The 25,210-nt window shown below is 53.7% G+C and overlaps 2 protein-coding genes across 3 annotated transcripts; one reads left to right on the forward strand and one right to left on the reverse strand.

Moving 5' to 3' along the window:
* Positions 1 to 1,167: 1,167 nt before the first annotated feature.
* PTMS (parathymosin) lies at positions 1,168 to 19,554 on the reverse strand. Its single transcript, XM_075553374.1, has 7 exons — positions 19,239 to 19,554; positions 19,020 to 19,148; positions 5,112 to 5,461; positions 2,396 to 2,467; positions 2,049 to 2,127; positions 1,862 to 1,923; positions 1,168 to 1,722 (listed from the first exon to the last, which is right to left on the reverse strand). Exons 1-7 carry the CDS (start codon positions 19,552 to 19,554, stop codon positions 1,672 to 1,674), a joined length of 1,059 nt encoding a protein of 352 aa, XP_075409489.1. The 3' UTR covers positions 1,168 to 1,671.
* MLF2 (myeloid leukemia factor 2) lies at positions 19,092 to 24,397 on the forward strand. Of its 2 annotated transcripts, none has more exons than XM_075552132.1 (9): positions 19,092 to 19,287; positions 19,833 to 19,910; positions 20,095 to 20,221; positions 21,117 to 21,152; positions 22,095 to 22,148; positions 22,530 to 22,658; positions 22,821 to 22,980; positions 23,523 to 23,734; positions 23,988 to 24,397. In XM_075552132.1, exons 2-8 carry the CDS (start codon positions 19,861 to 19,863, stop codon positions 23,708 to 23,710), a joined length of 744 nt encoding a protein of 247 aa, XP_075408247.1. In that variant the 5' UTR covers positions 19,092 to 19,287; positions 19,833 to 19,860; the 3' UTR covers positions 23,711 to 23,734; positions 23,988 to 24,397. The 2 variants fall into 2 exon arrangements, with proteins under 2 accessions (XP_075408247.1, XP_075408246.1); XM_075552131.1 differs by having other exon boundaries at positions 19,092 to 19,275.
* The last annotated feature ends 813 nt before the right edge of the window (positions 24,398 to 25,210 follow it).

The raw sequence follows: 25,210 nt of genomic DNA on the forward strand, positions 1-25,210 counted from the left end.
ACTCCTTGACCCTCCCCGCCCTCCTAACCCCCTCCCCAGGGATGCTCAGCCCTCTATCCAACTGTCCCCAAGCTGCTTCCTCAGCCATTGTCTTCTTGGCAAATCCTCTCCCCTCCTTCTCCTCCAACCTCCCAGATTCCACCATGTATGTGAACCTTCCTCCCCACCCACCCTACTATGACGCCTGTGGGCCCAGGTGGCCGGGAGTTTCACTGTGCCCTAAAACATGGTAAGCCTGGGACAGGTACTTTCTACTGAGCTCTCTCTCTAGGTGCTGCCCAGTCCACACAAGAACCCCTGCAATTTGCAATATCCCTCAGTGTACACAAGAGGAAACGGAGACTGCTAGGGTCAACAAAAGGTGGGAATCTGCAAGCAGTCCAGAGCCTGGGTGGGTGGTGCATGTCCTTGTCTGGGAAACACAGTGGTGTCAGATGTCTACACCCTTCAGCTCAGCCCCCTGAGCAGTCAGCAGCTTCTCTCAACCCCCCACAACCGGAGGGTGAACTTTGAAGGGCAAAGGTGTCAGAGAGATGGAGAAATGCACAAACACCCTGAGATTAAACCCTGTACGGAGCTGGTGCCGCCGGTCTGGTGGTGGCAGAAGGGAACATCTGCTCAGGCACAGCTGGAACGGGAGCATGCCAGCTAGGTGGGGTGGGGCAGCATGTAGCAGCCAGTGGCCTGGGAGCCAGAAGCCCTAGGGTTCTGCTTTCTTCACCATTGGGCACTCATACCCTCAGGGGCAGGGCAGGGCCGGGCAGCCTCTGGATCCAAAGTGGCTGAGACCCAGGTCTACAACCCCTCTGTTGAGGCAGGGCTTCCTGCTCCTGAGGCTGTTTCTTTCTGCCCGGTTCAGCACAACAGCACTGGTAGCTTTCCACTGGGCTCAGCAGTGTCTAGGTCTTGTGTGGGTTAGCAGGGACATGTGTACACTGCTGGGAGACGCATCCCTAAGAATCCAGAACAGGACAGAAGTCGGCTCGAGAGGCTGTGCTCCCTGCCCAGCCCTGAGCTTGTCCTGGAGTCGTGGGGGTAGGAGGATGCTGCTACTATTTCGTAAGTGGAAAGGGCCCCAACAGGATGTGTGGTCAGCTGTCCCCTCTACCACCTCCCCCACCCCCCCATGCAATACACTGACTGGGCCCCTGGAAAGCAGGAGACAGGTTAAAAACAGAAGCGCGACCATTTCTTTATTAAATTATACAAAAAAGGGGGAAAGAGAGGGGCAGCTGTGGGGCTAGGTTCCAACCCTGGCCCCACTGCCCCCACCCCGGCCTGGCGCTGTCTGAGGGTGTGTGTGAGGGGGAGCTGGGGAGGTCAGGCAGGAGAGGGATGGGATAGGAATGAGCTGAGGGTTGCAAAGGTTGGGTCAGGAGGCTACCAGAGGAGGGAGGGGTTGGCTGGGGGGAGGCAGGGAAGAGGTCAAGGGAGAGGAGGGCTTGGGGACCGGCTGGGCTGGGGAGCTCAGATGGAGCTCAGGAGGTGGGTTGATGGCAGAGTGCAGAGGACAGGCGGGCGGTGTCTGGAGAGGTGGAAATGAGAAGGCTGGGGAGGAAGATGAGGGTGGCAGCTCTGGTTCGGGGTCCAGAGCAGGGAGCCAGGTGAAGTGGCAGTCCTTGTCCATTCCCACCCCAGGGCCTCCGGCCCCCAGCCCACTTGCAGGGGGGCTCATGCCGACGCCCCATTTTCTGTCTTCTGTCGCTTGGGATCTGCTTCATCCTGTAGGGAGGGGAAAGAATTGGGGTCGCTATAAAATGGGAGAGGGCCCCCCACCCTTGCCTGGGAACACCACCGGTTTCCCAGTCTAAATCCAAGGGGGCCCCGGCCCCTACTGCCTCCCTGACAGCCCAGCCCAAACCTCCTCCTCTGCAGCTCTCTTCAGCGCGGGCCCTTCATCATCCTCCTCTTCTTCTTCCTCGTCTGAGGAGCCAGAAAGGGGTCAGTGGGGAAGGACAGGGACCTCTGGCAGAGACCCCGAGGTCACCCTCAGCCCTCCTTCCTGGAACCCCCCCTCATCCAGCCCAGGCTTCCCTGCCCCGCCCCACCTTCTTCCTCCCCTTCATCCTCCTCTTCTCCATCCTCCGCGGTTTCTTCTTCCTCCTCCTCAGCCCCGTTCTCCTCTTCCTGTGGGAGCCAGAAGCAGCAGGGTCAGGTTGGTGGCATGCTCCCTCCTACCACCGCCAGGGCCATGGAATGGGGCAGTCGGTGGGTGAGAAAAAAACTGGGAGGCACCTCGGAGTGGCAATAGTGTAGATGGGGGTGACCAACAGGTGGGCCCTGACACCAAGGGTGGTAACTGTGAAGTATGGTGAGCTACTAGGACTGGGGACAGGGAGGCGGTGGGGAGAGACGTGGGGCCTGTGCAACCATCTCTGGCCGGACCCCTCCGCACCTCCACCACTTCTTTCTTCCGCTCTTTCCGGCTTGCTTTCTCCTCCACCTTCTCTTTCTTCTCCTTCAGGTCCTGCACAGGAAGAGAGTGGTCATCTTTAACCCACCTGGAATGATTTACAGTCCTCCCGGGCCCCAAGGCCTAATTCTGCCCCTCTGCAGTGATGTGTGTGTGTGTGTGTGTCTGTGACAGAGAGGGTGGCCACGCTTAGAGAAAGAACATAGGTCCCCAGGGTCCTGACACTGGGGCCAGCAGAGGGCTGGAACCTAGACCAGCTGGCCTTCCCCAAGCCTCAGTAGGGGAGAGGTTTGAAGCAAAGGGGAGCTGGTGACAAGGTAACTAACTGATCCCCACCCCCATCAAGTTCTTCCAAAGCTCACAGGCTTAAGAGTTCAGCTCAGCAAAGCAAATCCCCTCCATCTGCTTGCAGCCCGACAAGCCCCACCCCCTTCCCAAGTTCCTCCGCCTCCTCTGCCTGCCCTGCTCAGCCTTTTGTCTACCTCTGGGGCCTGTTCCCCAGGACTCTCTCCTGGGCATCTCTCCCAGCTCCCACTCCGGGCTCTCATGCCTTTGTTTCTGGGGCTTCCTAATCCTCCTGGCCAAAGGCTAGGGAGGGAAAGCACCCCTGGCGTGTGATTTTTACTTACACACACACACACACACACACACACACACACACACTTTCCTGCCCCTAGTTTACAAGTATGGTTTACTCCTCCCTCCCTCCTGGAGCGTGTGTTGGTGCAAGAGCAGAGCAGCTACTGCCAGTGGAAATGGAGGCAAAGGATTAAAGAAACATGAAAGGCAAGAGTAGCAGGCAGATGTGGATGAAGAGACAAAACCAGCTCTCAGGCTGGGGTAGGGTGAGAAGGTAGACAGGCACCTGTCTAGAATATCCTCCCACTCTGAGCCCTCCCTCCTGTACCCCAGGATCCCAGCAGGCGGACCCTCCCTGTCCTAGCTAGTGGCCTGTGGCAGAGGCTCATGTCAGAGTCCCCTCTGACACTACACCAGCCTCTCCAGTTCAGTGTCCAGTCCTCTCCTTACTCCACTTCTTGGCAAACACTGAGTGATACCATGGGCGTCCCCATGTGATCTGATTGGATCTGCTTTCCTGTGCAACTCTCTGGATTTGATTCCATGTGGATCAAAGTTTTCTGGGGGACTAGAGCACCTGGGGAAGGTGTGTCCTTTCTAGTAAGGGTTTTGGGGCTGGAGAACAGGCCGGTGCAGAAGAGATGGTCTGGGGGTAGGGGAGGATGGGGACACTGGGTTTACTTTCCCCTTTAAAAGGGAGTAGGGACACTTTATACACACACACACCCGGGGTCCTCTTCATGCTACTTACTCACTGTCCTCATTAGATCGCCACATAGTTGTGGCATTTGTACTAGCTGGTGTGGTGGGATCTGCCCTACAGCTTGGGCCAGGAGACACCAACCTCTCTGGGACCCAGACTCCCAAGTCTCCATGGCCATGGCCTAAATTTCCCATCTGGGCTGATGGGAGGGACAGAGGGAGGACACCAGAGACCAAAGTCCAAGGGTCCGGGCCCTCTCCTCCCCTGTCCTGCCCTTCTGGTCACTGTCCTTCCATGACCCCTTTTCCAGCAGGGTAAGTGGCCTAGGCCGTAAGTCTGGCACCGGCAACTCTCTGGCTGCATTTACTCAACACAGGCGCACACACTGACACGGCCTGACACTGATTCATGCAGAGCTCCAGAGGGGCGCCCACGCATCCGGAGACACATGGCCCGAGGAGGTTAGGCGCTCTGGCACTCCCAGACAACACCAGAGCCCAGTGGAGCCACGGCTCGGGCGCACCCACCTCTCCACAGGCACACATGGCACTGCCACGGCAGTCCCACACACTCCCTGGGCTTCAGACGTACAAAGACACCCACTCGGCACAGTCACACGCCACCGCACCGCCCCCGGGGGGGCCACACGGGCACACCTTGTCAGGTCGCACACAGCCCCTCTCCCACTGCCTTTCATCTCATTGGCTCTTCCTTTCGCTCCGCAGGCCTTTGGGAAGGCCTGCGTGTCAGCTCCTCAGCGCCCCCCTCCCCAAGGTCAGATTCCCAGCCCCCAGGCCCGGGCGGCGTTTATTTCCCAAAGCCACACTCAGCAGGTTCCCTAGGGAAATTAGAGGAAGGCCGGGCGAGCGGCAAGGGCAAAAGGATGGGGCCCGGCCGCGCGCCCCCGTGGACAAGCACAGCCCCGTGCACTGGCCGGCGTCGGCTTTGGCAAAGGCACTCCCACCCTCTTCCCATTTCCAAGAATTCTTGATTCCTTAAGGAGCGGGGGGGGGGGGGGGCGGGAGGGAGGCGGTGAGATTAAAAACAATAAAACCAACAACAACAACAACAAAAGCCCCGCTGGAGACCGGCAGAGGAGGTAAGGAGGTGGGTAGGCGGGGGGCGAGGGCGCAGGGGTCCGGGAGGGTGGCGACGGAGGGCCGAGGGCCTTCCGGGGGAGCCCTGTGGACACCCGAGGATCCCGAGCCGCGGGCGGGGGCGCGGCGAGCAGGGGACGCGCGGAGGCCGGCCGGGCGGGCGGGGACCGGGGCGCGGGGCGGCTAGAGGGCGCTGGCGGGGGCGCGGGGCGGGGGCAGCGAGGGGTCCGCCGGTCCCGCCGCGAGGGCCGTCGGGGGGGTCACCCGGCGCGGGGACCCCCGGAGTGCCTAGCGTCCAGGCCGCCGCCGCCGCCCCTACCTTGGCGCTCAACTCGGCCGCTGCCTCCACGCTCTTCTCCGACATGGTGCCGGCCGGGGCCGGGGTCCCGGGGCCGGGACGGAGGAGCCCTGGACTGGACGGGGCGGGGCGGGGCGGCGGGGGGTGGCCGCGGGGCAAGCCGGGTCGGTGGAAGAGGCGCGCGGGGTGCGGCGCGGGTGCGTCCGGGGCGGAGACCCGCAGGGCTGCGGCCGTCCGGAGGGCGGTGCGGGCGGTGGCCGGCGGGCTCCAGCCGCGTCGCGGTCGCTCGGTCGCAGGGTCCTCGAGTGGCCGCCCCCGCACCCGCAGAGCTGCCGCCGACCAGCCGCTGCCGCCCCCGGCAAGGGAACCCGCTTATAAGGCGGCGCTGCCCGACGGGAGGGGCTTCCCAGGGGTGGGGCGGGCGGGAGCGGGGAGGAGGCGAGGGGAGGGGACTGGCAGGGGAGGTGGAGAGGTGGGGATAGGAGGATGAAAGCAGGGGAGGGAGGGCCAGGGGCGGGGTGGGGGGACGTCCCCGGGAAAGGGGAGTGGGGGCGAGGAGGTGGAAAGGGGTGGGGCTCCTGTGGGGAGGGATGGCTCCTAATTCCTTGGCAGGGTAGAGTCTGTCTTCTGGGGGGTGGGCTGGAGGGCAGACTCCTACTGACAACCCCCCCCCCAAAAAAAAAACACAAAAAAACCTGAGATTCTGCCAAAGGACCTGGTGGGGCGTAGAAAGGATGGCAGGTGTCTGAGAAGCCAAAAGCTTCAAGAGGAGGAAGGAGTAGGCTAGTGACTTTCAGGTTCCCCTGGATGTCCCCACTCTCTGCCTACATTGTCTTGGCCTTGGCAGAGGAAGGGAGAGCAGAAAGGGCAGCCCACCCTTCTCTCCTGACCCAAGACTGGCATTTGCCATCTTACTGGGTTCTTCTCTCTGTAGGCTCTCGCGATCCAGTCAAGGCTCCTCCAGTTACCCTTTCATTTCTTCCACCTCTCCCGGCCTTGGACGGTTCTTGTTCACCTAGCCAACCTCCTGCTTCTTCCTTCCTCTCTCTACCCGCCTCAGACCTCTACGTCAGACCCTTTCCGTATGACCTCTCTCATCCTCTCACCTCTTCACTTCTCACCCACTGGCTTCGACCATAGCATCTCTGATCTCGCTCCTTATCTCTCCCAAGCAACACGGGTTCTTGTCGTAGCTTGTCTTACCTGGCCCTGTCGCCTTGGCGGATTTTCCTCAAACGCCTCTTCTGGTTCTCATTTCCCCTCTCTCCATGTCTCTGCCTTCTGCTGCCTGCCATCTTCCCTCGCCTTTCTGTATTATTTTAGCCTCCTTGGCAAGGGCTGCAGGTGTGGCATTCCAGCCCCACCCTGTACCTTGCATCCTTTGCTCCTTTCACGCAAGCTTAGTGCCCAGGAGTTCTGTCGAGAAGTTGGGCTTTCAGGCTGAGAGCCGCGTACTGAAGGTCAGGAAGGTGGTGGACGTGGGAGGCTGGGGCTTGGTGTGCGTGCTGGCCCTGATTGGTCAGCATCACCATGTCTTACCTTTTTCTTGATCATTTTTGTATTTTCATCATTAAACCAACCAACCAACCATTGGTCACCATCTTTATTTAGTATTGGAGTGCTCAGACACACCATCTTTTGGCCCCTTGGTGTACCCACCTCCCAATTTCACTTCTGACTCTTCTCAGGCTCTCAGTCTCCATCGCCTCAAAAATCTTTGGGCCCCGCCCGGGTTTTCCCTTGTCCGACCCTGTCCGTTTTTTTTCTCTGAGATCTTTCCACTTCCCTCTCCCCATCTCACTGTTTCTGACTCACTCGCTCATGTCTTCAGCGATCTCTCACTGTCTCCATCTCTGCCCTCTCTCGCTTCATTTCTCTCTCCCCCCTCCTTTACAAACCCCCCATCCCATAGTCTCCATGTCTCTCTCCCCTCTCCCGCCCTCCTTTCCCCTTCCCTCCACTCCACCTCCCAGCCCTGCCTGCTGTCTGAGACACCCTGCTGGGCTCTTACCCCCGTTGCCCTGGTAACCACCCCCCATTCCGGTCACCTCCACTCCCTTCCCCCTTCCAATCTCCGCCACCCAACAACCTCCATCCACCTTCCTCCTATTTTTCCCCGAGAGCCAATAGAAACCCTGTTGCCAGGTGGAATGCTCATTTGAATCAGCCAATCCAGGAGTCTGGCTGCTCGCCCTGCCTTATATGGGGATGTGAGGAGGGCCATTCCCCCCACTCCAGCCCCACGGGGGACCGAGCCCTCCAATGTCCCTACTCTGCGCCCAGTGGAGCGCCAAGGACCCTTTCGCGCGTCCTTTTCTGCGGGTTCTGGCCTCCCGTTCCTCTAACCGGGACCACTGGGGTTCGTGTTGGCTGTGGGCTGGACTGTGGGCTGGGCCTCCAAGCCGGGGGTGGGAATGAGGTGTGATTAGGAAAGCGGGGCGGAGGAAGCGGGAATTTTGCCCAGGGAGGGGTGTCTAGGAGCGGAGGCAGCTGCAGTGGAAAATTCCAGGGAGATGGCGAGGCAGAGAATGGGAATCCTGCCCCTGGGCCCGTGGGAGCGCCTTGAGAAGGGAAGAGCTTGAACGCTAGGGTGCCAGTGTCCTAGGGGAAAAATCCAGAAAGCCTGACGGAGGCCCGGATTGAATGTCCTCCGTGGCTGGACAGCAAATCGGACTCCCGAAATCTGGAGTTCTTGCGGGGAAAGGAGCTGGCAGGAGACTTGGGATGGCCGCAGAGGGAGCGGGCAGCTGGAAGACTACCCCACCTTGCTTGGGGTTGGTGTCTGGGCCTCCGAGGTGAGGTCAGCCTGCATTTGTTATAGATCTTTTTTTTTTGCCATTGAACTATTTTTAAGAGCTGGTGGAGCCTTAGCTCTTCCTAGAATTCTGTGACTCCACAGTTCAATTGAGAATTTCTGCACTAGTTGAATGGAGAAACCCGTGCTTTGTAACACATTTTCTGAAGGGAGGCCAGGCGAGAACTAGGGCGGCCTGAGTCCCCTGGAATGGCCGACATCTGGCCTAACATCCTAGAAATTTACCCAGCTGTGTGGACGTTGTTTAATTACTTCCTTCTTGTTCTTGGCACATGCTTCCCTCTTTTCGGTTTCCCGGAGTTTTCTGTTGACTTCTTTAAATGATAGTTTCATGCTAAGGCGGGCCTCAGACAACAGAAACCTGTGAGTTGGAGTATCCCAATGACTCCCCATTTCGCTTTTTGTATCCCCATTCTATATATACTCAATGACTGTGTTTTGTTTTTTGACTGTGTTTTTTAATTCCTTAATTTTTCCTATCTTTTTAAAAAATCTTTAAAAAAAAAAACTCAGGTCAGTTGAGAGCTGAACTTTTAGAGAGAGGCACCTACTTTAACCTAACTTGATCATGAGCATGCCACCTCCATTAGTATTCAATAAGTGAGAAATCATCTTTACAACAGTAAGGTACATTCATCGAGAATCCCACTAGTCAGTCATAACCGTCGCCATATTCCACACACACCTAAGTTCGTTTCACGTGAAAAACTTAACTTGCCCTTTTGTTCTACTTAGTAAAATCTTAGTAAAGAAGCACTGGTGGTGAAGCTTTGTGTGGAGCTGCTAACTGCAAGGTCAGCAGTTCAAAACCACCAGCAGCAGCTCCTCAGAAGAAAGATGAGACTTTCTACTCCTGTGAAGAGTTACAGTCTCAGGAACCCATAGGACAGCGGTTCTCAACCTGTGTGTCATGACCCCTTCACAGGAGTTGCCTGATTCATGACAGTAGCAAAATGACAGGGATGAAGTGGCAATGAAAATAAATTTATGGTTGGGGGCGTGACCAGCACATGAGGAGCTGTATGAGAGGGTTGCGGCGTTAGGAAGGTTGAGATCCACTGCCATGGGGGAAGCCCTGGGGTCACTATGAGTCGGCATTGACTTGATGGCAAGGAGCTGTAGTGGTGGCTGGTAGGCACCACGCGATGTGGGAGAGACGTGGAGCTGAATGGAAACTGGCCCTTGCACTTGGATAACTGGAGCCTAATGGGCCAAAACACACGTTAAAGGGCAGGTGTTTTCAGAGCTCTTTCCACAAATCAAACTAGGCCGCTCACTGTCCCATCTCCACAGGTACCTTATCCTCGTCTGGAATGTCTCTGTGCTACCTCCTGACCCTGCAAGCCCTTATTGTTGTCATACTTAGTTCTCAACTCCAAACAGACTTCCTCTCCGATTCCCTCATCGTCATCGATGTCTGCTCTTCAGGTTCCACTGAAGGTTCTACCACAGCCCTGGGCACTAAAGAAGGAGAACTCAAGAAGCCATGTGGGTCCTCACCCTACACCATTTGGGACCCTCAACTCAATCTTCAACTAAGTCACGCTTCTTTCTTTGGACCTGGGAAACCAGCCACGCATGCTACCAGAAAACAAACCTGGCCTCTGACTTGGGTTCTTCTCATTAACTATGGGTAACCTGGTGGCCAGTGTCTTTTATGTTAGGAACTTTGAGCTCAACTAGAATTTCTGCAGCTTCTGGTTCCTATTGAGCTTCCTCCCCATCAAAAATAACTGGTTTCACCATTGTACCTCTCCCCCAGCTTCTGATGAGCCTGGCCTATTCTCAATGTCCGCCATGACCCTTCACACCTAGAAAAACGGTTTGCTGTAGCAAAGCCTTTCCCTGCTCTCCTTCCAACTTCTCCATGTGCATGCTCTTAACAAAATCGGGCAGGTCTTCTGAACGGGGGAAGGGAGACGACGTTTATGGCTGCTTTCCAGTGTGGCGACGTAGAAGGGCTGGACCTGCACTGGAGCGGTTATTAAATGTGATTGGTGCACCTGAAGAACTGAGTTTTAAACTTCAATTTCATTTTAAGAAGTTTAGGTTTTAAAAGTCACAAGTGGCTAGTGGCTACCAATTTTGAAGAGGGTCGTGCTTTTAGACCTTGGTTCTGAACTGCCTAGTCTTCCTCCACCTCCTTTCCCAACCCCACCCACACTTGTCCCCAGAAGGTCAGAGAGCAACTCTGGCTACAACTCTGGTATGTAGGGCCATTAGCCACATACTTTACCATAGAGGTATTTGCTCAGAGTTTCCACATTTCCAACAGACTGATAACAGAGGACAGGGAAGTAAAACTGAAAAGACTGGGAAAGATGGGTCCAGGAATGATCACTGGAGATTCCTAGCCCAGGAGGTAAAAGACTGGGCTAGGAAGGGGTCAAAAACCACGAGGAGGGAAAACAAGACACATAAATCCCCGAGGAGGAAGTATCCCTGTGGACTGAACTCATCTGAGGTCCTGTTCTCATTCTGGACACTCTACAAACTCCCATCGTGGGAGGTTTGAAGCTCTGCCCCCAACACCTCCCAAACACTGATGCCTCTCAATTCTCCATCTCTCATCCCGGCGGCTGCTCTGAGTGCCAGGGCCATGCCTCTTTATTCCAGTCCCAGGCTAGCTGGAGCCTCCAGAGCGCCCCAACCCAGTGTCCCCACTGCAGTCTCCTTGTGCAGCTGCCTTCCGTAAACGGTCCTACCCTGCCCCCACTCATGCATACCAAGAAGCAGGTGTGCAAACTTCAGCTTTTCTTTCTTTCCCTGGGTTCTTCGCCTGAGTGGTCAACATCACTCACTGACCCTAACCCTAAACTCTAGGTTTTCAGTCATGACTGAAGGATTTGTTTGTAGCCTCAAAAACTCACTCCCATTCCCTTACGTGAATAAATGTAAAAAAGAAACTTTGTACCTAAAATGTACAAATAAACTTTACAATTTTTCCAGTTAAAACATGGTGATAGTGTATAAAGTCAAGGGGCAAATAGGGCCCTTGAAGATCTGATCGATCCCTTTGAATCTCTGAACAGCCACCTCTTGTGGTCACCACCATTTGCTCAAGTTTTGCTTCAGAGATCCTTGATCCACCTCATAACCAAACACTGAACTCACTGCCCTCAGGTCAGTTCTGACTCAAAGAGTATAGAGCTGCCCCCTTGGGTTTATGGGAGCATAAAGCCTCATCTTTGTCTCAAGAAGCAACTGGTGGGTTTGAACTGCTGACCTTGGTATTAGTAGCCCAACTCCTATTTAGTTCTCTGCAAATATGGCAGATACCTATGTCTTTGCACTCACAGAATCTTTTATCTGGGGTGCTCGCAACTCCCTCTGCTCTCCTTGACTCCCCCTCCCCAGTGATTCACGGCCCTTCTAAGCCACTTTGAAGGCACTCGTTGCCTTCATCCAAGGTTTATCATGAATTACTGGCTACCTTCACTAGACTTTTGGGCAGATACCATGTCTTTCATTTTATCCCTAACATACCATTGGCACTGGCAAAATACCAAATTTCAATCCTTATTGCCCTTGTTAATCCTGGGAGATCCTGCCCTCCTTCGGAGTGTCATCCTGAAAGAATCAAAAGACAGACAATGGAAGTCCCTTCTCCCTGTCTTCTGCAGCTAAAGAGTGGGACTTTCCAGAACCGTGATCCTATTAGCCAGATGGCCAGACCTCTCTAGCCAGTTACGAGTTCAGTATAACGTCAGCCTGTAGACATTCAGTACTGTGCTCAGAATGCTGTAAGCAACATGGTCCTATGTTTGTCATTCACTTGTCCAGGCCAAGAACCTTGGCGGTGTCCATGACTGCTCTCTCTCTCTCATACTGAATATCTAGGTCATCAACAAAGTGTCAGCTCTTCAAAATACATTTCTAGTCGGATCCCTTCTCAGCACTCTTGCTGCAGCTCACTCCGCGCCATTGTCACTCATCGCCTGCTTATGGCAATAGCATGCTAATAGGCCCTCCCATGTCTGCGCTGCTTGTCAGTCTAGTCTCTGTGCATCAGCCAGAGTGACCCCTGCAGACCTCTTAAAGGCCTACAGAGTCCACATGCTTGCACTCCTCCTCTGGAAACCTTTCTTATTGCTGCGTGCAAGGGCTACAAACTCCGCGATCAAAGGGGCAAGGTAGGCAGACCCCACCTTTATCCCCCAACCACGTGGGAAGGAGGGCGCCCTGGAGGGATAGTGGGTAACTGAGCTGTTAACCACCAGGTCTGTGGTTCAAAACCACCAGCTGCTCCTCAGGAGACAGATGAGGCTTTTCACTCCCAGAGTTAAGAGTCTAGTTCTTCTCTGTCCTATGGGGTTGCTGTGAGTCAGAGTTAACTAAAAGTCCGTTGAGTTTTTGGTTTTGAGCATGGCAAGGATCAGTATGACTATTTCCCAGTTGGAAATGGAACTAGCCCTCACCTTCCCACATTTCCATACTGCACCACCACTCACTTTCATGGCAAAAACTCTACACTCCCCACCCCCACCCTTAAGTTAGATCAGACTTTGTCCCCGGCTATTCTGAGCCGGGTCAAAACATCCCTGGCCTCCAGATTCTAGGTCATTGAAGGGCACTTCAGATCAGTTGTGGTTTCTCATTCTCGTGTCCACTAGGACTATATCTCAAGCCAGAAGGACTCTATCCTCCTTCGTGGACTGTCAGTACAGCCTTTCCCTATCACCTAGCCACTGGAGGAGCTGGGTCCACCCAAATCAACTCTATACTGCCAGTCCCTGATGGCTCTTTGCCCCATGGCTTCATTGATTTTTAACAACTCACACAAGTCCAGGAGCCAAGGAGCCCTGGTCTATTAGTGGTTCTATATTGGGCTGCTAACCACAAAATCAGCAGTTCGAAACCATCAGCCACTCCTCGGGATCAAGATGGGGCTTTCTACTCCTGTAAAGAGTTACAATCTGGGAACTCCACAAGGGCCGCTCTACCCTGTCCTATCAGCTCAGTGGCAGTGGTCTGGGGTTTTGGTGCTCTTACCTGTACAAGGAGCTCTGGTGGCTTGCATAGTTAGGCTGCTAACCACAAGGTCAGCAGTTCTAACTCACCAGCTGCTCCGTGAGAGAAAGGTGCGCATGTAAAGACCTACAGTGTCGGAAACCCACAGGGCAGTTCTGCTCTGTCTTGGAGGGTCGCTATGAGTTGGAGTCAAGTCGAGGGCACTGAGGGGGTTTTTGTTTTGAAGTTTATTACCTATACAAAGGGGGTGTCAAATGTTGGTGGAAAACAGAATGAAAAGATAATGACATTTGCCCACGAGCTTGTAGTGCCTCCCCTCCACTGTGCCATTTAATGGATCCATAGAGAAGACTTGTGAAGAGACTTCAGGCCAGGTCTGGGAGACTTCCCAGCATGGGCCTCCACTGTCCCCTGGGAAGCGCATGGATGTTCTCAGATCTGGTTGTTGTGGGGTTTTTTTTACCATCAATTTTATTGGTATATAATTCACATATCATACAATAGTTCAATCACATCAAGAAGAGTTGTACAATCATCACCACAACCAGTTTTAGATCGTTTTCTTCATTCTTTTACCCTTGTTATTAGCGCCCCCCTTGTCCCCAACCCCCCCCCACCATACCCCGAAAGAAACATTAATCCAGTTACCAATCTGGATTTCATATGCAGAAAGAACATTTCAAAACTAACAAGGAAAACAAAGTGAAACATAAAAACCTCAATCGAAAGAAAATATTAAAAACTAGACCACATTTCAATGGATCATCAGGGAGATCAGAAGATAGGGTGCTACTTTGGCTCCTTTCCAGAATCTGCCTGTCTTTGGTCTTTTACCAAACGTGGAGCCTTTGGAGTTATAAAAGATAAGGTGCTAAACTTTCACCTAACTGCATCTGCAGCCATCCACTTTCCAACACCGTCTGCATGCTAGCAAGGCTCTTCACATCCCTGGCCCAAGGTCAGAGGGGATTCACCGGGAGCTGAATCCACAGGTATTTCCTCTTCACTTAAAGAAAACAACACACCGGAAACAGCTTTACAATGGGTCAACGGGGAGATCAAATATTAAGATATTACATTTTGACAAAACTATGTCTGCCATAATCGACTTCACAATGCTCTCTATCTGATAACGGGTATTCACAGCCCTAAACTGTGATTGGAGGAGATTCACTGTGTGGACCGTACAAGTGGATTTGGGGGTGCTACTGTCATCCATAGCCTTATGCAAACCAGGTGTTCACAATTTAAGCTCTGCTGCCATTCCCTCCTTTAGCTTGGGATTCTATTATTAACAGTCCTTAGATCACATAGGCCCCTTTGCTGCTTCCATATGGATTTAGTGAACACCTCACCTAGATGGCTGCTTGTTTGAAAGCAAGCTTTTAAGACCCCAGAAGTTATTCTGATAGCCAGGTACCAACCAGATTCTTCGCTACACTTTGCTTTAGCACCCCGATTTTCGGTGATCTCGTCATGAAAGTGAGCATCATATCTGTTGTGTGCTCTGTGAGTCCATTCAGATTCATAGCAACCCTGTGGAACTGCCCCGCTGTGCGGGGCTTCGTGGCTGCGATCTTGATGGAAGCAGATCCACCCGTGTTTTCTCCACTAAGTGGGGTGGCTGGTAGGTTCCAACTGTGGGCTCTTCGATTAGCAGCTGAGTGCTTAACCATTGCACCACCAGGATTCATTCTCACATCTAGACAGCCTCCAAGACCACGAGAGACCTCTCAGGTCCAGAGTCCCCTGGTCATTGTGACGTCCGTGAATACCCAGGCCTTGGGCCTTAATGTATATTCATGACAATCCAATCAAAGAACATACATGACTATGTCATGCCCACCTTCCCTGAAGTCATTTCACCATGTTGGAGGGGTGGGGGTAGCCCCTGCCTCCCCAGCTCCTCCAGGAAAGATAGGCGTCTTCATTGCTCATGTTATTTTCAGAAAGCAGAGTCAAAGGGTCACACCAAGTTCATTTCACTTTGCTCTTTTCTCCATTCACACCACCTGGTGTGAATGCACACTGGTAATCTCCTTTGTCTGGAATGTTCTCAAGGAGCCCTGGAGGCGGCCATCCATTGGTAAAGCACTAGGCTGCTAACACAAAGGGTGAGCTGTTTGAACCTGCCTGGCGCTTTGTAGGGGGAAAGATGGGGCAGCCTGCTTCTGGAAAAATTTACCCATGGCTTTGAAACCCAGTGGGGCAGTTCTACTCTGTCTTACTCGGTCACCAGGAATCTAAGTCGACTACGTGTGGGAACTGACAGTGGCAGTGGTTTTTTTCTGGGGCTTGGGAATGTTCTGACTCCAGCTAGTTACCTCACTTTGTTCATGTCCCTGCTTAAGTGTGACCTTATCAGGGAAATCTGTCCTGCTCGCCCTCTATGTCCACCTGTCCCAGTTACAGAAAAGAAATCTATTGCTGTCCAATTTTGACTCACAGTGACCCCCATATGGACCTGGTTTTATTTTTCCCCACATCACTGCTATATGAGGGACTTCAAAAAGTTTGTGAAAAATTCCATTCTCCATTTTTCTGAGCATCTGTTTTGCAAAAGACTGTGGATGGCAGTGACAGCCCAAACTCCACTGGCAGGGTCCCCAAACGAGTAAGCCGCCACTGAATTATTTCTGATCATTAACCAAGGCTGGAGATAATCCTGCCCTCAGGCACAGTGCCTTGGAAAATAGAGGCTCTCTAATTCTCTCCAGCCAGCCCAGGGAGGGATAGCCCCTCTCTTAGGGGCTTGGCCTGGGTGTGTCCTTAAAGGGGGTCACCATACTAAGGACAGTATAGGGGGGTTGGTCCCACAGTAATGAGTCTTACCATGACTGCCTTGTTTGAAAGGCCCTGGACCAATCCTGTAAGCCCTTCTGCAGGCGGCAGTAGTGAGTTTGGTGGCTTTAAATCCTTGGATCCCATTTTGATCTTGTGTGAATGGCCTTCCTCATCCGGATATGTCTGTGTCTTTTTCTCTTTGAAGACTTAATAAATGTTCTCCTTATATATGAGATGGGGTCTCTTTTGTACCCTAAACACCATGAACTTTTGGAACATTCCTTGCCTGTCTTTTTTATGGAAAGATCATTTTACTGGGAACTCTTACAACTCTTGTTACAATTCATACATCGATTGCATCAGGCGAATTTGTACACATGTTGTCTTCATCCTTTTCTAGACATTTACTTTCTAATGAGCCCTTGATAGCAGCTTTCCCCCCGTCTCCCTCCCCCACCCTTGTCTTTCCACAGCCAGAACAACCACCTGGCCCATAGTAGGCCTTCGAAAAAATATTTGTCCCGTTCCTGTGAATCAAATGCCACCCACACTGGGCCACTTTGATCAGGCAGGAGATCCAGTTTCCCCTCACTCCCACATCATTTCGCCATGCTTACTCTGTCCAAATACCAAACTGCCCGGGTAGATAAGGTCAGTCCAGATAGGTGAGCTTACATCGAAAGAGGGCCCCTTTTCTAGCTCAGATCTGCCTTCTCAAGGACTTCCTGGCTTTAGCGCCATCAGAACAGTGGCTGTGAAGCCATTTGTCACTTTTGAGAATCCCACTGCATTTTCTTGCAATTGGAATTGAGGTGGCCTTTACCTTGAGCCTTTAAGGCGCTGTTTTAAAAAAAATTGGGGAGGCCTTTACCCTGAGCCCTTAAAGGGCTGGTTTTCTACAAGAAATCTTTTTTTTTTTTTTTTGGTGGCCATTCTCCTTTGGAGAATCACAATGGCCTTCAAAAGACATGTTGGCCTGCTAACTGCGAGGTCAGCGATTCAAACCCACCAGTCACTTGGCAAGAGAAAGATGAGGCTTTTTGCTCCTGTAAAGATGTACAGCCTCAGAAACCCAAAAGAGTCATTCTATTTGTCTTATGGGTTGATATGAGCCAGAATCGACTGGAATGAATTTGATGTAGGAGAGCTTATATAACCTTTCTCTATCCACCTCGAAGTATCTTCAAATTATGTTATCTAGTCACAATAAGTATATAGTTACACAAATACCCAGTATTTTTCTGTATATTTTCATCTTTGACACTTTCCTCCCCAACAATGCTTCTCATCTCCAGCGAGACTCACTCCCCCTCTCTTATCTGTTTACCTGTAGGACACTCTGGTGAAGGAGACTCCTGTTCACCCCAGCCCACCAAACAGAGATAGCAGGATGGGAGTGCGAGGGTGAGGGAGAAGGAAGACAGACACACAAGCTCTTCATGTGGGGAGCAGAAAAGGAACTTGTAAACGTTCACCTCTCATTTTCCGTAGTAGATGGCTACCTGTCTGCAATGTCTCCAGACGCTGTGAGCGAGGACTCTTGGCTCTGCTTCGAATCCTTTCCCACCTGCTCTCAATGATGGAGGGCTTCTTTTTAACCTGGGGCAAGGTGAAAGTTTGGAGCTTTGTCTCATAGTTAGAAGCTGAGCTGTGATTTACAAACATTCCTAGAAGTAATACATTAATTTTAAATCCTGCAAAAGTAGAACTGATGGATGACAGATTCTTCCGTTTGGGGAGGCAGAAGAGAAAGGGTGTTTTAGAACACCCTATGGCTGTAGGGAGAGGCCTCACTGGGGTGAGGCTTGATCACATTCAAGTTGCTTTTGTTTTCCCTCAAGAAAGGGGCAGCTGCAGGAGAAAACAGCACATCTAGAGAGAGGACACCTGAGAGAGCAAGTGAAATGATTTACCAAGTCTCCCCCCCAGAAATAGAAATGAAAAACCGTTTTGCTTTTATTCTTTTTGGGTTTTGCCAGTCAGCCAGAGTCACCTTAATGATTTGGGGTTTTTTTGTGTTTGTTTTTTTAAATTTTTTTCACCTTAATGATTTGTGTCAGGACCCACTATTGTCTTTAAAAATTATCAGGTGCAAAGAAACCTGAGAAACACTGCTTCCAGCACCTTTTCCCTGAGTCCCCAGGAGCTCCAAGACCTCAGGCCCCCCACTCAAGGAATTATAGGAACAAGTTTTTCTCCTAGGGCCAGGCTCCAACACAGCACTAATTTGGCTAAAGGCCAGGGTAAAGAATCAGGGAGAAGTAGCAAAGTGTGGTTTAAAGTCCATCCTAGACAGTCCAAATCCCCTGACCCAAGGGGGAGGGCTCTTCTCTTGCAGAGCCAGCTTTTTATGTAAGACATTTAGTATGTCAAAGTATCAGTCTTTGGGTCTCCTGGGCCACTTCCAGCTCTGCCCTGGGCAATCCTGGTTAGCTGAGCTGTCTTCCCTTTTCTTCCCCCAACATTAGACCCTTGACCTACCTACCTACCTGACTAAAGGCAAGAAAGAGCAACGCAGGATGACAAGCTTTTCAGAACAGAGCGTTTAAGGAAAGGAGAGCGTTTAAGAAAAGCAGCAGTGGAGGGAGGAAGGAAAAAAATGAGGAGCTAATACCAAGAGCTTAAGTAGAAAGTAAATGTTTTGAGAATGATGAGGGCAACTTGACATACAATGGATGTGTGGGTTGTGATAAAGTTGTATGCGCCCCAATAAAATTATTTTAAAATAAATTAATTTCATTTCATTAAGAAAAAAAAAAGCAGCAGTGAGCAATTTTAAACCTAGAGCCTTTCCCGGACTCCACACCCGTCCCAGATGCTAACAGGGCTCTAGGAAGCTCCCAGGCTGGCTTCCCGGGTGCCGTCCCAGAGCGGCCGAGGAGCGCCACCTGGCGGCCACCCGCCAGCGCTGGGCCGGGCCGCGACGAGCGCCCCCTCCCGGCCGCCGCTCGGCGGACTCCGCCCCTGCCGGGTCGTACCTCCCCGAAAAGGCGGGCCCGCCGCCTCCCGCGAGGAAAAGCCGCCCTTCCTCCCACAAGGGAAGAACACTTCCCCGGTTGAAAATCGTGCTCCCCTAGGGATCTGCCCCACCTAGTCGCCCACGGAGAGCCGCCCCTCCCCCACGGGACCCTGCCCCCACGCCCTCTTCCCTCCCTGGAGGGGACGTGCGCCGCCCCGCCCGGTCCCTCCGGGAACGGATTCCTCTCCCCCCGCCCCCTCGCAGGGCGCCTCTTTACTCAGACCCAGGCTCTCGGCGACCTGCCCTGCCCTCGTCCCCGGAGAACTCGGCCTGGTCCCCGGCCACGGGCTTTGCCCCAGAGGGCTGGGGGGAGGGGAGGCGCTCCTAGTCTCCTCGCCACCCGCGCCGGTGGGCGGAGCGCCCGCAGGCCCCGCCCCGGGTGGGCGGTCCGCAGTGACGTCACTTCCGTCCGGGCCTGGCCGCGGCTCGGGCTCCGTGGGCCGAGGTGGGGTGGGTACGGAGGTGGCAGCTGTGGGAGGCGGCGGCGCAGGAGGCCGGAGAGCTCAAGCCCGGAGCAGTCCTCGCGTCCCGGGCCGCGAACCCCGAGCCTGCGCCGCACCGAGAGGCGAAACTGGCCGGATGGGCCGCTGAGCCCGGTACGGGGGCCGGTGAGGCAGGAGCGGAGCGGGCAGCTGGGTCCGGAGCCGGAGCGCAGCCCCGGGGCTGCGGGGTCTGGGATGCTGGCGGGGAGAGGGTCGGGCTGCCTCTCCGGCGCCCGCGGCGGGAAGCCGGCGTCCGGGGCAGCCGCCGGCCGGCCGGCGCGGCGGGGACGGGGAGGCTTTCCCGGGGGAGGCCTGGCAGCGGCCGGCTGTGAGGAGGGGGCGGGGTGGCCGGGGGCTGTAGTGCCCGGGAGGGCCGGCACCTGGGCTTCGCATCCCAAACTGGGGCGTCGCTCGAGGGAGGGGCGGGGGTGCCCCTCCGGCCGGGGCTTCGGGAAGACGATTCTGAGTGGGCAAAGTGGACGACTGGGAGGCTTGGGGCGATTTTCCGTGCCCCTCCTGGAGAGGTTTGGAGCGCTCGAGAGGGTGGGGTTGGACGTCTGAAGGAGGTTTGGGAGACAGTGCTCGGAGGGACGCGAACTGAGCCGTTACACTGAGGGGAGTAAGCGAGAGCCCGCCGGCCGCCGAGGGTCTGAGCCTGCACGTCTTCACAGCGTGGAGCCCCCTGGAGCTGCGACCAGGATGTTCCGCTTCATGAGGGACGCGGAGCCGGAGGACCCCATGTTCCTGATGTGAGTGGGCTTCCCCCTCCTGCTCTAGAGCACCTACTCCACTTCAGCGCTGGGAGGAGCGCAGACAGTTTCTCCTTGCTGGGAATGGTTGCTTCTGGGCCATTGTCCCCCTGTGGCTTGCGTGTGGGAGGGGGTCGGCGGCACGGTGGCCCTACCTGCCACATCCTCCGTACTCACTCCACAGGGACCCCTTTGCCATTCACCGCCAGCATATGAGCCGGATGTTGACAGGGGGCTTTGGGTACAGCCCCTTCCTCAGCATCACAGATGGCAACATGCCAGGGACCAGGCCTGCCAGCCGCAGGATGCAGGTAACGATTCTGCACCTATAACTGGGACCCAAAGGATGTTCCTGGCACTTCAGCCAACTTAGCCAATGAAAGGGGTTACTAGGAGAAGGGTGGTCCCATAAATAAAGATCGGCACAAGGCTGATCCTGGTTGTGAAGATAATTAATTGATGTGTTCACTTGGCTACTTCTCCATCTCTGAAACCAGGCCGCTTCCGTGGCAAAAAAACAAACAAACAACTCTGACCCTAACTACCCAGAGTTAGATTGGACAGCTATCCAGAGCTGGGTCAATACCTCCCTGGCTACCTGAGGACCTGAGGCTATGTCTGGGCAAGGTCTTGGCACCAAGATGAGCTCATTATCCCCAGAGAGTTGGTTGTACCCTCTCCCGCGCAGAGACCTCAAGCAGCACTCCAAGGTCCCTGGTCTCTTTTCATCTTCGGGACCTGAATGAATGTGTGCCATATGGACCTTCATGCATAGTGGATGGGCTTTCTGCTCCTGTAAAGAGTTAGTCTCTGAAACTCCCGGGGCAGTTGTACCCTGTCCTAAAAGACGAGTTGGCATAAACTCCAACTTGGATGGCTTTGACTTTCCCCCCTTTTTTTTAAAGTGATCTAATCAAACAATGCAAATGCAGACTGCCTTAGGCTACCCCTCCCTTCCGGAAGTTAGCCTGCCCAGTGTGGTGTCTCCGGAATCCCTACTAGCCTGGCTAATTTGGAAAACAACAGCAGGTTATTATCTGAAACAGGGCCCCTGCCAAGTTCTTTTGTCCCACTGAAGGGGTCTGAAGAGGGTCTCTGATCTCCTTTGGAGAAGGGGATGGGAAACATTCAGAAACCCTGGGCCTTAGTGTGGGATTGCAACAGAGAGGATGTGGCTTCTAATTTCTCTTCCTTATGTGTCCCCAGGCTGGGGCTGTCTCCCCCTTCGGGATGCTGGGAATGGTGAGTCCTCCTCTTCCCACGTCGGTCACACTTTGTAACCTTTAAATGTCCTGTGCCTCTGGAACAGCCTCACTGGTCTTAATAGTGTTCACTAAGCTAAGAGTCTACAGGGTGCCATGATCCCTGTGAATTAGAGATGCTCACTAATTTGCTGACTCCGGTTCTCCAGAGCCGTGCCCATTAGGAAGGTGTAATTGGCTAGCCAAGTTTGTTCTTTAGAGGAAGGAGGCACAGTTGAATGGCCAATGGTTCATAATGTAATGTCACATCCTATCTCTTTACAGGTTAGACTCCATTAACTAAGGCTTATTTCCTAAAGATAGGAGAGATGGGACTGTCAGGAGAAGAGGAAAAATTGGGTCAGAGAGAACAACTTCTACATGTACAATTCACTTATGCTTTTCAGGGTGTACAGTTGGAAGTTGCTCCCTCATTACCAAGACCTCACTGCCCATCCATGTTTCTATCCAATAGTTCCAGTTGCTGTGGTCAACCTGATCCCAAAGAGAGAGAGAGAGAGAACTCTTTTTAAAAAAAGCATAGTGCACAAGGCAGGCATTTTTAAAAATTCTTTAAGCTAACCTGTTAAATTTAAGAAGACACCAGGGGGATATTTTTGGCCTAAAGTTTAGCGATTACTTAAAGGCAAGTGTCAGGGGTTCATCCACCCTCCATGGTTCCAGAAAGTTGGTAGAGTCCCTGATATATTTCAGTGTGTTCTGCATTTCCCTCCTTTTGATCAGGATTCTCTTATGTAATCCGTGATCGAAATGTTCGGTAATGGCAGCCAGGCATCATCCAGTGCTTCTGGTCCTGTGGCAGAGAGGGGCCGGGGAGAGAGCGGTCATTTGATGAAGGAAGAAGAGAAAGGAAGTGTACCTAAATATGGTGATTCTGTGAACATTGACCTTGGTTTCCTGTTTTTTCATGTCTTTCCTCTAGTCCGGTGGCTTCATGGACATGTTTGGGATGATGAATGACATGATTGGGAACATGGTGAGGCTCAGGCCATACCCTCCCCAGCCTTGTTCTCAGTGAGCCCTCTGAGCAGGAATGGGGCAGAGTACTAGCAAAGGGCGGGGTTGGATAAAGTCATTGAATCCTGCATCTGCGGAAGCAGCTCGTTGATTAAGTAGCCAGAGAGTTATCTCTTCCGCTTCTCCTTGCTGATTCTTAGACTCAGAAGGCTTTTTTTTTTTTTTTGGGGGGGGGGGGTCCATGCTGAGGCCTGCTGTCTTCTCGGTTCTCGTATTTTGTTAGAAAAATAGGGGCAGGAATGTGTAGGTGAAGGGAGGGGTCTGTTTTCCTGCAGAGTGGGCCTCTCTCCAGAGGGGAAACCCCTCCCTGCTCAGTGTGGTCACATCCTGCCCTCCTCAGGAACATATGACTGCAGCAGGCAACTGCCAGACCTTTTCCTCCTCCACGGTCATCTCCTACTCCAATACCGGCGATGGTGCTCCCAAGGTCTACCAAGAGACGTCAGAGATGCGCTCTGCACCAGGCGGGGTGAGTTGGGAAGCACCCCTGTCCCAGCGAGGGCGGGACTGAGTGGCCCTCAGAGAAACGTGGCATGCCCCCACCCACCCACCCAGGATGGAGGTCCGCGTTGCTTTTTTGTTTGTTTGTTTGGGAAGGGGTTGAAGGTGCTGGATTTGGCTTTCATCCCAGATCCGGGAGACTCGGAGGACTGTCCGGGATTCGAACAGTGGCCTGGAGCAGATGTCCATTGGGCACCACATCCGAGACAGGGCTCACATTCTTCAACGCTCCCGAAACCACCGCACAGGGGACCAGGAGGAGCGGCAGGACTACATCAACCTGGATGAGAGTGAGGGCCCCCCCCCCCCCCGCCCTTGCCCCAGCCTGCTTCTTCCTCCTCCATGGCCCCTAATCCGGCTCCTGTGAGGTTGGATCTGTAGTCTGCTTTCTTGCCCTGTCCCTTAGGCAGAATTTGGCATGAGCCCCTTATTCCCATCGTACTGTCAGCTTAGGCTGAGCCAGGTATCCACAGTGCCCCCGGGGAGGAGGTCAAACCCCGCCCCACTCAACACCCACGGGCCTCTCCCTGCTGCTATCCTGTTTCCCCTCTCCTCTCTTTATGTTTACGTCATCAATCTGTATTAATTAAACTTAATGTGTACTTGACACTGGGCGGCATGGGGTGTTACCCCGTTCCAGTATCTGCGGGACCACGCAGAACCCAATGAGCTGGAGAAAGAAATTACTGCCTGCCCTCAACACACCTCCTAGGCCCACACACCTGCCCCCTCTGCCCAGTGGCAGCTTAGTCTTAAAGGCAGGGCTCCCTCCTGCCCTGGCCAACAGTTGCCAGTCTCTGGACACAGGTGACCGATCTGGTCTCTCCTTCAGGTGAGGCCGCAGCCTTCGATGACGAGTGGCGGAGAGAGACCTCCCGATTCCGGCAGCAGCGCCCTCTTGAATTCCGACGGCATGAGGCGTCAGGGGGCGGGGGACGAAGGGCTGAGGGGCCTCCCCGCCTGGCTATACAGGGACCCGAGGACTCCCCCTCCCGACAGTCCCGCCGCTATGACTGGTGAAGGCCTGGGTCCTCAGCCTCTCCTGTAAGTGTTGGCTCTGTGGGGAATCAAAATGGGGTCGGGTGGGGTCGCGTACTGTGCTGGTTGGTCAATCACGCGGCCTCTGGGTGGATGGCAGGCACTGCAGGTTTCTTCCAGATTCGGTCCGCGGTGGTATGAGTTCACTTGGCACGCAGAGATAGGATGCCCGGGCTAGAATAGGAAACTCAGCTCCCACTCAGGGCTTTGCTGTTTTCGCTCCCGGGCGGCCTCCTCACTGATGTTCCTCCTCTTTCAGGTACAACCGCGAGAGGCTGGGACATCGCCCCCTGAGAGAACTTGCCCCTCTCCAACTCCCACCCCCAATTTAATATTAATTAATAGGCAAGCCGGCCCCCACCTCTCCCTGGGGGCCTCAGGGCGAACGTTCACAGCCCCTTGTACCTACTTCTGTACGTCCCTTACCATGATGTGTCCGCTAACTTGATTTTTCATTTTGCTGCTCCCCCTCCCCCCCTCCTCCCCCGCCATGCAGTGAAGGAAAGGTCTGTGGAGGTAAGCTCTGGGTGCAGGAGCCTCCTGGGCCTTCATCCACCTCTTCCTCAGAGCCCCGCTCTAGGGGCCATTCATTGGTCTTTGACCAGGACTGTGGAGGGAGAGGACTGGTCTCATTCCCAACTCCTTCCTGTCCCACCCACCCACACACATTAACAAAAGTCTTCCCTACACCCTCCTCTGCCTTTATTTTTGATTTGTGCAACTTGTAACTAGGTGTTTACGGAATAAAGAAGGATGGAGAAGACTAAGTGGGTATCTGGCTGTACTTTGGCGCTTTCCCCCTCATTTCAACCCCCCCACTGTCTTCATCTGGTCACTTCCTCGCTGTCCCGCTTGTCTCCAAGTCAGACCCTCTAACTCAGCTCAGGCCCGGGACCTCATTGAGTGACTATGGGAATGCCACAGTATGGGGGCCAGCCAGTGCTGGGGGGGTGGGGGGCTTTGAAAACCTGCTGGCTGTAAGTAGGCCATGTCCCAGAGATGCCAGAGACATGACTGCTTCACTAGTCCTTGCCCCTTGGGCACAGCGTCTACTCTGGGCCTTGGGATGGAACACGTGCTGTCCAGACAGCAGTCGACTTCAAACCTTCCACCTCCCAGGCGTGGAGAATTTGAGCCCAGAGAAGAAAACGAAGCTGGAACCTGAGCAGAACTGGGAGGGAATGGGAAGCTCTCACATTTCTCTTCAAGACTTTCACTCTTAACTTGACCTGGCTAAGCCAAATGGGTCACACCGTGCAGTGCACAACTTCACGATGCTTGGGAGAGTCCAAGGGGGTTTCCGCTTTATAGAAACCATTAGTCTTGTTGAGCGGCTAAGTCGGGCAAAAAGACATTATTAAGACTCTTGGTCCTCTCTGGAAAAGGAGGCTTTCCCTCATGTTATGTAGTTACAGGGAGATGTTGAGTTCAACACCCAAGTACTCCCTGACTAGTCCAGTGCAGTTAGTTCCTAAATCTCAG

This window comes from Tenrec ecaudatus, chromosome 6 (genome assembly GCF_050624435.1).
Source record: "Tenrec ecaudatus isolate mTenEca1 chromosome 6, mTenEca1.hap1, whole genome shotgun sequence".
NCBI classification, from domain to species: domain Eukaryota; kingdom Metazoa; phylum Chordata; class Mammalia; order Afrosoricida; family Tenrecidae; genus Tenrec; species Tenrec ecaudatus.

Bases quoted from the DNA above. Each gene is read 5' to 3' on its own strand.
- PTMS (XM_075553374.1), bottom strand. From the start codon at position 19,554: ATGCGAAGCCCAGGTGCCGGCCCTCCCGGGCACTACAGCCCCCGGCCA. The intron at 5,462-19,019 runs GTGGCGAGGAGA...CCGCCTTATAAG, and splicing joins CGCTCCGCCCACCGGCGCGG to CGGGTTCCCTTGCCGGGGGC. The intron at 2,128-2,395 runs GTGCGGAGGGGT...TGGCTCCCACAG, and splicing joins GGAAGAAAGAAGTGGTGGAG to GAAGAGGAGAACGGGGCTGA.
- MLF2 (XM_075552132.1), top strand. From the start codon at position 19,861: ATGTTCCGCTTCATGAGGGACGCGGAGCCGGAGGACCCCATGTTCCTG. The intron at 20,222-21,116 runs GTAACGATTCTG...ATGTGTCCCCAG, and splicing joins CTGCCAGCCGCAGGATGCAG to GCTGGGGCTGTCTCCCCCTT. The intron at 22,659-22,820 runs GTGAGTTGGGAA...CTTTCATCCCAG, and splicing joins TGCGCTCTGCACCAGGCGGG to ATCCGGGAGACTCGGAGGAC.